The sequence below is a fragment of the Triturus cristatus genome, chromosome 1_2 (assembly GCF_964204655.1).
Source record: "Triturus cristatus chromosome 1_2, aTriCri1.1, whole genome shotgun sequence".
NCBI classification, from domain to species: Eukaryota; Metazoa; Chordata; class Amphibia; order Caudata; family Salamandridae; genus Triturus; species Triturus cristatus.
In genome coordinates this window covers 830,613,748-830,630,930 of record NC_140580.1, presented here as the reverse complement: position 1 = coordinate 830,630,930, position 17,183 = coordinate 830,613,748, and the positions used below count along the sequence as shown (strand labels likewise).

Genomic DNA, 17,183 nt, shown 5'->3' with positions numbered 1-17,183 from the left:
CGTAGCACATCCCCCAGTATATTATTCACAAATACTATGGCCTGCCTCAAATACTGAACAGTGGTTTTCGGACCTTACAATATTCAGATGACACACAGTTGTAAATCAAGATTACATCGATGAAAGAGATAGATATCATGAACCAAGCACTAAAGAGTACCATCCATTTGCTAACCAATAATCACTTAAAGCTTAACCCTCATAAAACCGAATTCCTGCTGATTTCCCCCCTGAAAAGCGCTACGAACATCCTGGAGTGGACCAAGCTAATCACAGCATTAAACTGTAATCTGAGGATTGTTGAGTCTACCAAATCCCTGGGAATTATACTAGACAAAAACCTGAATATGATTTTGCATATCAACACAATGGCAAAAAATGCCCTGTTCCATTTAAGCTACCTCAGAAAATTGAAACCCTTCTTAAATAAGGCAAACCTTAAAACAACAGTCCAAGCACTTGTAATTTCAAGGATCGAGTACGGCTGCACAACTCTAGCTGGTCTCCCCAAGATTTCAACAGCCCCACTTAAAGCCTGTCTCAATGCGACCACAAGATTTTTAACTGGTTCCAGGAAATTCGACAACATCACCGCTCATCTGAAAGTGCTTAACTGGCTACCTTACAAAGCGAGAACACAACTAAAAATGGCATGTATTACTCATAAAGCGATACACTATAAAACACCAGCGTACCTAGCCCAGAAAAATCACACTATCAGGAGGTTGCCGTGTCTCCCGGAGCCAGGGAGGGCTACTACTGAAACCGGCCCGATTCCGAAAGAAAATAACTTATAACCGAGCTTTCTCTGGTGTAGTGCCTAGAATTTGGAACGCTCTCTCCCCTAACATTAGAAAAATTTAATCAATCTCTGCTTTCAAAAATGTAGCCAAATCTTGTTACATTAGTAAATATCTCCCATAATCGCAGCAGACTTGACATTATCACGGATCTAACATGATCATACACATGCTACCTCTCATCGATCGTTAACCTCTTTGGGGTACTGTAAATATGTTTTTAAGCTTTAAAGTTTTTCGCAAAATCATTTGTACAATTACTGTTGACTTGGTAACAAAACTGTTTATAGATATGCAAATGTAAAGCGATTCGATACCCCACTCAGGGTCATGTTCGCACGATATAAAACACTAAATAAATAAATAAATAACACAAATGTTTTAAACCACTGTCTAACACATGAACACAAACACAAATGGAAATGAAAATGTTGAGTGCTGAATAGTACGATGTAAGAAAGTCATATCATAAGATTTTTTCAAACACTAATTGTTGCATTGATTTCTGGAATTGTAAATTTGTATTATTACAAATAATTCATAAGAACACAAATAAACTATGTTGAACTATAGAAATGCAAATGAATCTCCACTATTTGTTGAAAAACATGATGCAACCAAGCACACACTTGGCCGAGTCTCCTCAGTTCAGCTGCGGCATGTTTGACAAAATGTGGGATCAAGAATCAGGAAATACATTTCAGACGTGTGTGTAGTTTTACTATATTTTCCCGAGTCCTGCTTCATTAAAATTATGTATTCTGAACAAAGCAAGAAGTAGCAGACTGTAAAACTGACTCATTGTTTGGTAAATTACGCTAACACTAAAAGGAAAGTGACAGAAAACATTGAATCTTCATACCTTTTTCCTCCGCTCAGAATTTGGGTCGTCAATGTTGTGAAAACTATTCTCGTCTATTTCCCCAAGCCAAATATGCTCACCAATACCAACCAAGCAATTTGGATTTCCTTTACAGTTCCTCCTAAAAGGCAAGTGAAGGTCAAAAGGACAATGAAAAACATGTTAGTGAATTGTGACAAACGATAGGGCACAATGAATAATAGATCAAAGAAAACTTCTGTGTAGATTATGTAATTCGTTTGCTGTAGTCAACAGCAAACATTTTGCCCATGGCCATTTCAAAACACTTTTCAAAATTCACATTTATAATCACTTTCATACTATGCACCAGGTTTTTGGTGATGGTGTTATGTTGCGAATCACAACAGGTCAGAACATCGGCCAAACAAGAGCACAATTTTATCACTGCAGGAATCCCCACTTGATCTTCCAGCATGATTTGGTAGAGACCAGTCAGGCATGCCCTCATTTCAATCCCATTTAGAACAAGACAAGCAGCAAGCAACCAAAAAAATAATTGTGCGCAGACAGGAACAGACATACAGCAAAGTGAAAGGATACAAGTAATGGGCCTCTGCTCGGTGGGAGGGAGCAAAACACCAAAAGGAGGGACAAAAAATACACATTAGCCACAGAGAAGAAAGATTGTAAGTAGGATATGCGACACAACGAATGAAAAGCGATGGCCGGGCTAAAAGTTCACAGAGTAGACAGCATGTCTCGAAGAGACAGCGTATGCGCTGCCTAGGCGAGACCTGAAAAGGCACCTATAGAAATGAAGTGGGCATGTGAATTCAGAAGCAGAATAAGGGCAGTTCCCACTACCACCTGCTTGCCAGAATCCCATAAGAGCAACCTTTAATCATTTTAACAGGCCGAGGGACACAGATATTTGCGAGTTAGTGTGTACTATGGGGTTTTGGCCTACGGCATGCTCAATTCGTATCTCCAGAGTACACATTCAAAAAATCCTAGATGAGATTGAAGTTAGAGTGCTTGTTAAATACATTATATATATATATATATATATATATACATATACACACACACACACAGACATTTATTACATACCATTACCAGCTGTACATGTCCCTTTTATGCTTTACAACATAGTGACACCTCTTTCCACTACAAACCTTTATTATTGCTTGAATCAATCATACAGCATGTAAAACATAGCCATGAATATTTCCTGAATAGACAGTAACTCATCCACCCGACCCATGGATTTGCATGTTGACACACACTCCTCCATCGATCTTTGATCCTTCACTGTGACATCTTTCTCATGTTGGATTTATTATTATAGCAATAACATACAAACACCTTTAAGGTGACAACCAGAAGCCCTGGCCAATATCCAATGCCAGAATCGGGACCAGGACTATCAACTAAGGGAGAGACTTAGCTACGTTAAAATCTGTTCTTAAAGAATTCCTAAATACGGAGATCAGCTTGCCTAGCCTTCTAGACCGTCAACCCTAATGCAACCGTTCCAGAATTATTGTTCTGTGTGAGGGTCTGAAGCACAAGACCTGATGACAACTGTGTCTGAAGAGGACAGTGGTTGCATTTTGAAGTGTTATGGTTGGGTATCATTTGTTTTCACTGATTTTGTCCTATTTTACTCTAGTATTCCAGGGCCAAACCAAGAGGGTTAAACCCAGAATTACCCACCACAGAATGGCCCTAGATAGAGTGATATTCAACCTAGCTTTCAAGATTTATTACTGCAAATTATTGCTAAGCTCTAAAGGTGAAATGGTTTCCTCCCATAACTGAACCCCAATGCTTGAAACTGGTAAATTAAATGTTCTATGATGGTTTGGAAACAAGACCGCACACACAAGATCAAGTGATCCAATCTACTAATTGTACAGCACTTTAGTATTCAAATATACCAAAACTTGATAACACAAAAATAATTTGGTACTAAATCTGCACATTTTAAACCACAGGTCCATGGGGACTGCTATTTGGGCTGAAGAGAAGCTACGTTTGTCGAATTAGTCAGCATGACAATGTGTTGCCTTTTGAGGATTAGACCAATAATATATGTACTAGAAGGTATTAGAGAAATACCCCCTTTTCCAACAGTCCACCATACGCAGTCTGCATTACAAAACATGCACTGCCAAAGCCAATCAGTCTGGCGTTGGCTAGATAAATGCCTTTTGGCTTTGCAAATTCTTGTTTTGCCATGGTTTTGGCAAAACTTTTGTTTTGAGGAAGCTGCTTTGACCCACGGCGATCTAAAAATGTTTTTGCTGAAGCAAAAATATTTTTGGTTCTCAAGGAGAAAACATGTCACTGAATGGAATCTGCAGATATGCTCTTTGTGAAAAGGCTGAATACAGTCACCCACTGTGAGGTGATCCAATGGCAGAAATGGGCTGACATGCTGCCCATGCTCGCACACCAAATGAAATGTTATGCTCTCAGAGTTTAGGACTATACATATCAACACCTCATAACAAATGTAACTGCACAATACATAATCAAACCAATTAATGATATTACATTAAAAACCTCTCTGATAAAGTAGCAATGGCCCCGTGATATGTAATCTCATATGTAATATAATTTACAATTGTAATTACAACTGTTTCATTTGAGATGAGGTCATAAGCACTGCATCTGGTATGCCGGTTACGGTTAGCCTGGCTGTTGTGCAACTTTAACTGTTTTTTTTAAGTACACCAAGAGACAAACATACATACACATATGTATATGAAACTGAAGACACGAATTTGAATTTTCTGGACTGATACTGCACTGTGAAAGTAAGAAGTTAACAAATATGTTATGTATATATAACGTTCTCAATATAAACAAGGGTGACTGATTCTGGACTCGTTACTTCAAAAAAATAAGCATGTTCGGAAAAGAGGAAGGAGACATGCGAATTAAACTGCAGAAAATGGAACGTATTTGAAGCATACATGCATGCATTAATGCGTAGGAACGTGAAAATCGGGTGTGGATATGAAGAACCATAATGAATGAAACAATGTGTTTCTAATACGATGTTGTGGAATGTTCTAAATTATTACCAAAAACCTGTGTTTAATCCGATTTCTGACGCAAGTGGATCAGAGGCTCGCATCTATGGGTATGGTATGAAATTTGTTTACATCTAGTGCTTACTACCCCTGACGAGGCATAACGAATATACAAATACAATTTGTTTTCATTCGACGTTTCGAAAGAATCGAGGGAAAATTTAACAGATTACTCACTCGTACTACTAGGTTTAAACAAACGTACACGTCTGTATTAATAAAAAGAGAAAATGGGAAAACCAAAAAGAAAAATATAAACATTATACATTCTTAAAATAAAATCACTGAATTATTTGGGCTTGAAAGGTCAGCAACGTAATAGGAAACTGAAATATTATAAAGCACAAGAAATACGCAATTACCAAGTTTCTATTTCCAAGACACTCAGGCAATGTACAAAATATGCATTTACAAGCGTCTGCAGTGCCACCCAGGGATGGAGGAGACAAATGCAGGCGACTGCCCACATGGAACTTAAAGCAAGTCCCAAATTTGGAGGGAAAATAACAACAATAAAGAAAAATTTATGTGGCATGTGAAGTGTTAGAATAAAATTGATGAAAGATGAACCCTGTACATTAACACTGTTTAAATGATAGCAGAATGGAAAAGACACGCACCTGCAGAGCCCACGCACACAGGGCTCCAGCCGCACCCTGTATGCTGTTTCTATATGCTCCTGGGAAACCTCCTCGGGCCGCACTGTTTCCACCCAGCGCCAGGCGGCCTTCTCCAGCTGCAAGCGAGGGGCCATGGAGTCTGCAGCGGAGGCGGTCAGTACGCGAGGCCGGGGATCGGGCCTCGGTTCTATAGGTACGTCGCAATATATCCAGAGGAATCCGATTCAGCTTACAAGCCACACTCTTCAGGTATATGACAAAGGGATAGGTGAGCTATGTTCTAAGGGAATTGTAAATATCTATTTTGATAGGTGCTAGACAATATTTCCCAGATGGACCAGAAAATCCAAATACAAGCGCCACTCCCCTCGGAGAGAAGCCCAAAACCAGTATACATCCTACCAAAAGAAGCCCAAAACACGTATATAACCATCGAAAATCAAGAAACATTTCCAGGAAAAGAATTCGAAATATAAATGTAATGGCATGAACGTTTTATAATAACATATTTTTTTAGCATGAATCAGACACAAGCATATGTTTGGCATATATCAATGAGCATGCAATATGAAGGTCAGAGGCACGAATCAATTCAACTTGATAAGTAGGTGCTATTACAGCTCAGCGTGTGGACTGTTGGTTATGAAATTATCATATTTACAATATCTTTTGGGGCATTAGAATTTAATTTTCGTATTTTTTTCTTAATTGTACGATGGACTCGATAAATTCACCATTTAATGGAGCGGATCAGTATATTTCAAAAGGAATAGTCTGTTCAAATATGGCCACCCCCTTGCCTTTGCCTGGAGTGTACGTTTAATGTTAGGTTGCCTGTTGGTCCAGTTCTTTTCTCAAATACTCCTCCTCCAATGATGATGAACCAGAAGCCTTCAATGCCTGCCTCGTAGTAGCTTGTTGATGACTTCGGTTTCCGTCCTCAGTCACACATAACGTCAGAGCCTGTATGGGCACGAATGTAAGGAATACTGGGCAAAGAAATGTCTGAGGTGATCAGAAAACTTTAGCCATGGCCTCAACGAATTTTTTAAAGCAGCAAAATATACGCATGCCCAGCAGGGAACTGAAAGGAGTTTATCGGCTAATAAAAATAGCAGGTAGCGCGCACCCGGGTGGACTAGCGCTACAAATGGTTTAAATAAGGGGGCATGAACATTTTTCTAGTTTTCGCATGACGAAATTTCTATTCTATTAAGGGCAGAGAGGCACTGATAATGCGCTTCTCATTGGTTTACTACAAATTTCACCAGTGATCATAGCAAGGTTTCAGATTGCTTTGTGTGACATTTTCATAATGTCAGGTAGGTAGGTAGAAAATAAGTTTATTTAGACAATTGTCCATAAAACATTCATAAAATGTAGTTTAACTGACCGTAAAAACCGAGCAATTCAACTGCCACATCTAAATGGCGCATTTCTGATAACAACTCCACAGTTTTCCCCCTATGGAGAGTACCATATTTATAAAACAAAGGTCTTAAAAACTTAATTCGATATGCAGATTAAAAAATACAGTCCATTAATATATGCAGCAAGGAACATTTTACATTTAAGGGGCAGGGACAGAGGACATTATTATCGTGGATCCAGGCCATGTTTAGGCGGGATGAGTAGATTGGGTTACATCCCACTGTGACCCTTAATATTAAATTTCGCAACCCTGGATCTGGTATTTGCAACATTAGCCCGACCCAGAGTAGGGATTGAAAAGCTGATAGATTGTTTCTTGCTCAAGTAAAATAAGTCGATGGATTCGGACACCAAGGCAACAGACTCTTTTAATACCTGCTTGTTTGGGAAGGGGTACCAGTATGTAATTGTACTACTATCTGTATGGAGGTTCCTAAGGGCAATTAGTCTGTTTCTTACAGCCTTTGCCCACCTTCTTTCGCTACCTTGGATCTCTACCCAACACAATTTCGAAAATTTAGACACTTCATTAACGTCAGAGCGTGAGTTAAAATATCTTAGAGCCCGAGTAAAGGCCATTAGGCTCCAGGAAGCCAACTTACACTCTCTCCTTGCGTCTTGTACCATAGTGCCCTGTGGGAGAGATAAAGGCCTTCTAATTACTTCCCCTTCTAATCTATCCCATTTATATGTCGGATCAAGGGAAAAGACCTCTACCCCATACAGACCCAATGCCGGAATCTTCCCTTCATAAGCCTATAATAGTGGAGTATAAGAAAGCCCCCCAAAACTACTATTAAATCTTGATAGGCAACTGGCTTGCAATAGGGCCATCTGCTTAATATCATCCTGATGCGAGTCCCAGTTCAGGTTCCTCCTAAGAGTCAGACCCAGATATTTATATTGGTCGACTTGCTCTACCCCCGTGTATCTAAGTGTCAACTGAATTTCTTTACTTTTTTCCCAAAAATCAAACATTTTGGTCTTTTCCCACTCCGGGCAGTCCCCCGCAGGTAACCAAGATGGCTGATCCGTGGGCCCGCAGGTGTGGAGGATTACAGTGGGCCCAATTCAGGTCCCACGCAGTGTTCCGCGGTCTCAGGACGCCTCGGGCTGTGCCTCCAAGAAGAACTGCCAAAATCATCGGCCTTGGCCAGAATCCGGCTAGTATCAGGCGCAGGGAAGCGCCGGCGCTAGACTGCCCGCCGCTGCGTCACAGAAACCTGAACCGAATGTTTGAAGGATTACAGTGTGCCCAATTCAGGTCCCATGCAGTGTTCCGCGGCCTCAAGCCGCCTCGGGCTGTGCCTCCGAGAAGAACTGGATACAAATATAGGGAAAGACCAAATATACCCTTGAGGGCTTGGGCAGACAAATTGGAAAGGTCAACAAGGGATTTTGTTTCAAATAAACTATCTAGTTATGTAATTCGACAGAAAATAATTTTAGGTGTATTTATCAAAGTTAACACCAGTCAAAGAAATTAATCAACTGATTCAATCATTGAAAATAGAGAGCAAACACACGGGAAATCTTTTTTTGTGAAATAAACACAAATGTTTTTATGTATAAATCAAGTTAAAAGGAGTACAAAACCACCATTGGTTGAGCAATAAATCATGAAAAAAGGGTCAAATTATATCCACATTTCTTGCAAAAAACATCTATTCCAATACATTTGTAGAGATATATCTCACTCTTGAGACAATTATCTACTGTGTATAACAGATACTGTGAAAATAGATGATGGAGTCGACGTTTCGGTCTTGGGTGGCATCAATCCGTCAGACCATCTTCAGGACCGTTATTATTGCACTTAAAAGACCCTTATAAGATTGTGAATCTCGCACGATACTTTTTATGCGGTATTAATTTGATCGTAGTACGAGCCTATCTTGCTGTTGCAGATTATTGTCTCAAGAGTGAGATATATCTCTGCAAATGTATTGTAATAGATGTTTTTTGCATGAAATGTGGATATAATTTGACCCTTTTTTCATGATTTATTGCTCAACCAATGGTGGTTTTGTACTCCTTTTAACTTGATTTATACATAAAAACATTTGTGTTTATTTCACAAAAAAAGATTTCCCGTGTGTTTGCTCTCTATTTTCAATGATTGAATCAGTTGATTAATTTCTTTGATTGGTGTTAACTTTGATAAATACACCTAAAATTATTTTCTGTCGAATTACATAACTAGATAGTTTATTTGAAACAAAATCCCTTGTTGGCACTTTGACCTTTCCAATCCGAGAATAACTGCCACAATCTTCGGCCTCTGCCAGAATCCAGCTAGTATCAGGCAAAGGAAGCACCCGCGCCAAGCTGCCCGCCGTGGCGACACAGAAACCGGAACCACAGAAGCATGACTGTTGCAAACCAGGCCTTTAGTCAGTGTAATTATGAGTGACACTTTCTCACGGGCAAAACCGAGCAGTGAAGACTAGGAAATCATATAAATATCAGAAGTTACACTCATTTGAGAAACGAGAAACTTTTAGAAGTTACTGAACTAAAGTGTGCGACAGGACTAAACGCTTCCTGACTAGGTAAAGCACTTGGTACATGTTTCATTGAGACTTAAATGTGGTCCCAAAATCTTACCAAATAAAACAATAAAAAACACCTTAGCTGGGAGGCGTGGATACACTTTAGAGCTGGTAGAATCGACAGCCTATACGCCCCTTGGTCTGTTATGAGTGGTTCTCCATGCCCTGTCTATCTTTAGGCGTAGAGGTGCCCCTTGCTATTTTGTATTTGTACTTAGATATGCACACTGATTCAGCTTCCGACTAGGCGACCACTATGTAGTACAGTACTGATAATACACCTTCATACCCAGTTATGTAGGATTGATTTTATTTGTATTCCTCAGATAGCAGTTTTTATATTATAAGTTTCTGTTTTGTTTGCACGTTATAGAAGATATGTCTTATTGGTATCCTTTAGTGGCTTCCTCTTTTATTTTTTCAATATGTGATATTTTTCTTGCAGTATTGTGATGATTATATCCAAATGACAGTCTTGATATGTTCAAATTTCATATATATCAGATATCCTTATGTTGGTTCCGGCCTGACGTGTCATAGGCAGGATGTTATTGGTTATGTATACAATTCATGAACCGTGATGTAGCCGGGCATGTAAGCAATGGCACACAGCAATCTCAAAACACATATTCATACGTGGTACAAGTATTTGTAATCAAGAATAGTACACTAGTAATAATACCGCGTTGTTGAAAGGTGCAATGCTATTCTTTATATGTGTTTTATAAATATGTTATACATTTTGGGACATTTTGTATAAAATTGTGATGTCAGTCATGATAAAATCAGAAAATACCAATAAAGATATTGAAAGAAAATAAAACAATAAAAAAAAGCAAATCTCTTTTTGATTCTCGAGCAGCCCGCACTTAATGAGTCCCACAGATATGTGTGCCTTCCCACCATATGTTTTTCACAAGCCCCTTTGTGAAGCATATGTTGCAAAAAGTACTTGATATTTACCATAGACCCTTTCGGGTGCCTGGCTTGATGAAGTAACAAAATCTTCAACAATCAGGGTTGAAACCCACAGTATTGACTTTCAACAAGGACAACATCTTTTTGTTTTGAGTGTGGGAGAGGCAGAGAACTGTGACTGAACTCCTAAGAAGACTGCACATGCTGCCCATTCCGCAATGATTTCAATAGCCACAGGGCTCTGATTATGAAACCCAGTCTGCTCTGATTTTCCTTTAGAATTATTACTGTCACCTTACACTAAATATTGCTGCTGTGTTGCACTGATTATGAAGGCTACTCTACACGAATGAGGATTTCCAATTTTCATAAATTCGCATGGTTATTCCGTCCCTAGTTAGGATTTCCACTATGAGACTGACATTAATTTACTATTAAAATGAAACTCTTAACCAGTCCTGATTTTTCAGCAAGCAGGGGCATTACATAATATACTTTTAAGTTTTAGCCCATACTTGCCTTGTAAAAATCGAAACTACGAGTCCCAGAATGCAAAACTGTCTTGACTTAAAAGACAGGAATGGCTGATATGTTATAAATGAGATGGAGGCTACTTGGAAGCTATTCAAAACAAACGTATTACCCTCTGGTCAACTGGGAACATGAAACTGCTTGGAAAATCGTGTGCAACAGTTGAGAATCCCCTGTGGTTCCTATTGCTACTATCAAGCCAAAACCATTAGCATTGGCAGTTCCACGCCATCTCTTAGCAAACCGTGCAATAAGGATATATGACTGAAACAGTGCAGACCAGCACTGGAATAAAAAATTAGCTAGCATTCGCGCCAAGAATTTTAAATTCTATTAAGGACACGGAGGCGAGGATTATGCTTCTCTTTCTTATTTATTGCTACTCACAGCAGCCAATGAAAACTTTTCTTATGCAAAACAAACTACATTTCCCATGATGCATGCACCACATCACTTCCTGCAGAGCCCCATAAGAGCCAGTAATACCGGACCCAGTCCTCTTTCTTTGCTCCGAACAATAAGTCCAATAATTATAACAAAGTTCAACAACAGCTTCCAACGTGGAAGAAACCAGACCAGCTGGGAAGAACGTCAACTTCAAGCAGGATTACGACTAATCCATCTTCTTTTCGGATCCTGAAAAAACAGAGATAGAACAACCCGTAACTTCTGTATAATCAGAGTATATATGCAAAACAGGTGGGCAATAATTACAAGACTGTAATTTAACCGGGTGGGATAATCCTCGCCTCCGTGTCCTTAATAGAATTGAAAATTCTTGGCGCAAATGCTAGCTAATTTTGTATTCTATTACAGGACTGGAGGCTTCGTATTATGCTAGTTTAACGCTGATTAAAAACAACAGAGGATATGTCACCCACCGGTTTATAATAAAACTGTTTAAATGTTGACTCAGATGACCAATCTGCAGAATGCATGATATCCTGTACAGTAGAACCCAACATGAAGGTCTTAGAGGCCATAGCGCCTCGAACAGAATGTGCACCAAAGACCTGAGTATCTACACCCGCCTCCTGCATAACATTTTTTAGCCATCTGGCTATAGTAGCCGCAGTCACAGGTTTGTACGGTTTCTGCAGAGCAAGCAACAATTGTACCACACCATCAGGCCTGGTAGGCCTGGTACATTCTTCATAAGCCTTAAGGCATTGGACCACACAAAGTTTAGCATTGTCGGGAAAAGCATGATAATCCACACTGCGTGACATGGTTTTAGTTCTAGACGTAATATTAAACGGAACTCCCTCCGGAGTAAATACTCTACCTGATATCAAGAGCCTTAACATCCGAGGAACGTCTACAAGCCGATAGGCATAGCAACATGGCCAGTTTGGCCGATAATTGTTTCCTGGACAACATATTGTTGTCGGGCCATCTGTTAAACAGTGACAGAACCAGCAAGACATCCCACAAGGAAGAATACTTTGGTTTGGGTGGATTAGCTACTCTGATACCCTTGAGCAGTTTGCATATTAAAGGATGCATTCCGACAGGTTTGCCCTCGATCTGAGAGTGGCCCGCCGATATGGCGGAGCGGAAATTATTAACAGAGCAATACGCTAAACCTTCCGATGCTTTTTCGGACAGGAAGTTTACAATAAAGGGTAATTCTGCCCCCACGGGATCCACATGCTGTCCCATGCACCAACGAACCCAGCATCCCCAGGCTGAAGAATATCGCTTCCTGGTAGAGGGGGCCCACGCTTGGTTGATAAAGCCTGAAGCTTGTTCCGAAAATCCTGGCATTTGCCAACGCTGCTTGAAAGTCTCCAGGCCATCAGAGACAGATGCCCCGATAGAACCATCGGGTGCTTCTCTCCATGAGGGCCCTGGAGCATCGTCGAGGACCATGGGATCCTCCTGGGGAAGTCGCAACTCGCCTCCAGCAACAACGGGAACCAAGGCTGCGACTTCCACAAGGGAGTCACTAATATCACTTCCGCTTTCTGGCGCATCACCTGAGTGAACACGCGAGGAATGAGAATGAAGGGTGGAAACGCATAATTCAACTTCTGAGTCCACTCCTGCGCAAAGGCATCCGTCGCCAGAGCCAATGGGTCCGGCCTCCAGCTGAAAAACTTCGTCATTTGACGGTTCAGCCTGGAGGCAAACAGGTCGATCTCGCAAAACCCCCATATCTCCTGCAACCACCGGACCACCCGTGGGAGGAGTTGCCAGTCACTGTAGTCCCTGAGTTGGCGTGAGTTCCAATCCACCACCACATTGGACTGACCCAGAATGTATTCTGCTATGACTGAAATCTGATGACTCAGGCAATAGTGCCAAAAGGCCTTCGCTATCTCCACCAACATTGAGGACCTCGTGCCCCCCAGTTTGTTGATGTACCATACCGCCGATATGTTGTCCATCCGAAGAAGGATGCAACATGAGACCTGCCTGGGAGATAGTGTCCGGATCGCAAATGATCCTGCGAGGAGTTCTAGACAATTTATGTGAAGATTTAACTCTTCTAGGGACCAACGTCCCCCTGTGGAAATATTTCCGCAGCGCGCTCCCCAACCCCAATGGCTGGCGTCGGATTCTATGAACACTTCCGGTAGAGAGCCGAAAATCGCTCTGCCGTTCCACGCCTCGACGTGGGCCAACCACCACTGCATCTCCTCCCTCACTTCCTGGGAAAGAGGGACTACGTCCGTGTATGAAAGACCCTTCTGCAAGTGTTGAATTTTGAGTCGTTGAAGGGCCCTGTTGTGTAGGGGGCCCGGAAATATTGCTTGAATGGACGACGCAAGAAGTCCCACTATCCGGGCAATCCCCCTGAGAGAAACCATTTGTTTGGTCAGGAAGGAGCGAAGCTCTTTCTTGATATCCCGAAGCTTGGAATTTGGAAGACTGAGCTGGGCCGTCTGAGAGTTTATGACGAACCCCAGAAAATCTATTGTCTGCGTGGGGCACAGAACCGATTTTGGTTAGTTGATCATGAACCCCAGGTTCTGCAAGATACGAATGGTCATGCGCAAGTGCTGAACCGCCAACGCCTGAGACTGCGCCATGATGAGCATGTCGTCTAGGTAGACAATCATGCGAACCCCTTGTTCCCTGAGGTAGGCTACGACAGGTTTCAGAACCTTGGTGAAGCACCACGGTGCTGAGGAAAGTCCGAAAGGAAGGACCAAATATTCGTACCACCGGTTCCGCAATTGAAATTGAAGGAATCTGCGATGGGGGCGATATATGGGAACGGACAAATAGGCGTCCTTCAGGTCCAGACGGACCAACCAGTCCCCCTGCTTCAATAGGTCTGCCAGCAGATGGATACCCTCCATCTTGAAGTGCTTGTAAGTCATATAGTGGTTGAAATCCTTCAAATTGAGTACCAACCTGTAACCACCGCCTTTCTTCTGCACCAGAAAAATATTGCTGCAGAAACCGCGAGGGCCCTCGTCGCAAGGTGCTATCGCGTGTTTCTGCAGCAATCCTTCTATATATGAATCTATGAAATCGCACTCTAGTTGAGAAAAAGAAAGCTGTCTGGGCCGATGAACCTGATAAGGAGTCTGAAAGAACTCTAGATGGAACCCCTGAACTGTCTGCAAAACCCATGCGTCCTGTGATAGTTGAACCCAATTGTGATAAAACTGCTGAATACGTCCCCCCAATGGAAGAAGAAATAAGTCTGGAGCACTCACCTGAAGACTCGGTGTTCTGGAATCCTCCCAGATAGGATCCCTTGTTAAAGCGTCGCTTGTTGAAGCGTTGCCTGGTGGGGTAGAAGGTGCCACCACGGGTAGAGTCCCACTCTCCCCTGCCGCGTCCGAAGTCTCCTCGCTGAGGACCTTGGGAAAATTGACGGCCAAACGAGCGTCCCCGGCATCGTCTGGCCCTGTTGAAAACCCCAGCTTGGAATACACGTTTGATTCCTGCCTGAGCTTTGTCCAGGGTCGTGAAGGTGCCCACGTATTTCGCCACATCTTTGACGAAGCGGTCGCCGAAGAGGTTTCCGTCTGCCAAGGGGCCAGGCTCCGCCGCCGCCAACTCCGTAAGGTTAGAGTCCATGCGCATCAGGATGGACTTCCTGCGCTCCGTGGAGATTGAGCAGTTGGCATTACCTAATAGGCAGATTGCCCGCTGGGTCCAGCCCGCTAATACATGGGAATCAATAGCGGTTCCCGATTCCTGCGCCTCTAGAGCCATCTCCAATATCTTGGCCAGGGGACCGACCACATCAAGAAGCTTATCCTGGCACCCTCGCTAGGCGCGATCTATACCCTTCTTGGGGTCCTTGGCAAACTTTTTAAGGAAAGTTAGTAGACTGGAGTCAATTTCTGGCGTTTCCGCCACCTTGTCCGAAAGATCCGGTCGGGGACAGTCAGACCGCAGCCTGTTGCGCACTTCCTTGTCAAAGCTTTTGTGCAGATTCTCATGTAGGTACGCTGCCACCTCCGGGGCAGGCAACCAATCAGAGGACCTAGGGTGAACAATATCCGAGGGGGTTGAAGGTGAAAGGCGTAGGGGCCGTCTGTGGAGTCTCCACATTCTTAGCCTTCCGAGATTTCTTCTTGGGAGGGAAATCATCTGGGGTGTCCGATGAGGTGGAACCAGGTTCCGAGTCGGTATCCTGAACCTTCTCTCTCTCCGTCTCAGGACGCGGAAGTGACGAGTAAGATGCAGAATGAGGCCAGGACTTAGGCTGTGGCTCTTCTGTCGGAGCTTCAGCTGGGGAAATGAAGCCATGATGCTTCGCGAACCTCTCCAATTGCCTAATAATAGGCTTCAATGCAGTCGCCAATGCCTGCTGCACAGTTCCTGGAACTGCCTTCTCCAGGGCCTTGTTGACTGACTCCTGCACGGAAGCGTCCAGGGCCTCAACAATATTTTCCTTGATGGAAGGTGTACCTACTTCCTCCTCGTATAAGGTGTCATCCTCCTCATAGTGCACCCAATTTTCCATGGTGGAGCCAAATTTATAGACGTACTTGCTCATAAGGCAACAGTAAGGAGGAGTAACGGGGAGAGCCAACCCATAGCACCGGTACCTAGCTCCTCAGCCAAAGCTGTATCTCAATTATTACAGCCCACAGGGCGTAGTAGAGCCAAAAAGAGCAAGAAAAAGTCCAAGGAGGTGTGCTCCCTCCAGGCCCAGGTCGTTTTTGCAGCCAGCCAGGCGTAATGGATGCTCTCTATATGGGACTCAGCCTGGAATGGCCAAAAACGAAAGAAAAACGACAGAAAACGGGCAGTTACGAGGTGCGTAGCCCAAATCCTACCAAAATAGCCCAATTGGGCTACGCATGTGGAAACCGAAACAAAAGCAAAAGTGACTGGCTCCCAGTGCACCGGCTTATTAGGGGAGCTTTCGCGCTATGCTCAGAATTGACTTGCACCCACCTAAGGTGGGGCGGTACCGTGCTGTGTATTCTGGAAGCGCTCAACGCGCTGATATGTAATGTGCAAGACGAGCTTGCCAAAATGCCAGAATTCGACGTGATGCACCCACGCATCGATCGCCGTATACAGGGAACTCCGCTAAGCCCTGAAACTATCCCCGCTCCCAGCGGGAGCTCCGTAGCGCCCAGGGTGCGAAATCCGGCCTGCCCCACAAAGTCAGGCAGTATAGCTGCGTTAGTGAAGCCGTTACACAATATAACACAAGCGCAGCTGCCAGCAAATAACGCATCAATCGTTAAATCAAACATTAATCATTTCAAAAATCAGCAGCTCAACTTAACTGTCTGCGTGAGCAGCAAAGAAAGAGGACTGGTTCCGGTATTACTGGCTCTTATGGGGCTCTGCAGGAAGTGATGTGGTGCATGCATCATGAGAAATGTAGTTTTTTTGCATAAGAAAAGTTTTCATTGGCTGCTGTGAGTAGCAATAAATAAGAAAGAGAAGCATAATATGAAGCCTCCGGTCCTGTAATAGAATCTGACAGCACAGAAGGGTGCCAGAGGGGCTGAATGATCGCAACAGAGCAGGTAAATGATCGCTGCAGAGAGGGTGAATGATCGCCACGTTACAGGACCTGTAGCATCCAGAGAATAAGTGCCAGCCCCCGCCCACCTCCACCTCCCCTGCAGAGCCACGTCTTACTGGGACACTTACATTTACGGGCGAACTATTCCCCAGTCCATTTTGCCATGTAAACGTGCTCCATTACCTCCCAATTTCATCTACCAAGTAGTCCATTCTTCCACCACAACGGATCCACTCCAGCCTCCTACGGGCGAGCACCCGGTCCAATACTTACGCGTGGCTCTCTTGCTTGTCTGGAAAGAGAAAGGGAAACTTCCTACGGCAACAGGAAGCACCACTAATGAAGGGCGCGTCAGCCACAAAGCATGTCGAAAACCTTATGGCATTAGATATCTTATATGTTACCTCCAACTTTGAACATATTTCAATAGCCGTCACTTCCCAGACCTGCA

General features: G+C 43.0%; 1 protein-coding gene across 2 annotated transcripts in view; it reads right to left on the bottom strand.

The window, feature by feature from the left end:
- USP48 (ubiquitin specific peptidase 48) overlaps positions 1 to 5,739 on the bottom strand; it is a 782,973-nt gene extending 777,234 nt beyond the window's left edge. Inside the window, exons 1-2 of one of the 2 annotated variants that reach the window (XM_085608904.1) lie at positions 5,345 to 5,739; positions 1,663 to 1,783 (exon numbers count right to left, since the gene is read on the bottom strand). In XM_085608904.1, the coding sequence (XP_085465030.1) occupies positions 1,663 to 1,783; positions 5,345 to 5,478 (255 nt within the window). In that variant the 5' untranslated portion in view covers positions 5,479 to 5,739. The remainder of the gene's footprint in view (positions 1 to 1,662; positions 1,784 to 5,344) is intronic. The other variant, XM_085608905.1, reaches the window with a different exon arrangement.
- Between the last annotated feature and the right edge of the window lie 11,444 nt (positions 5,740 to 17,183).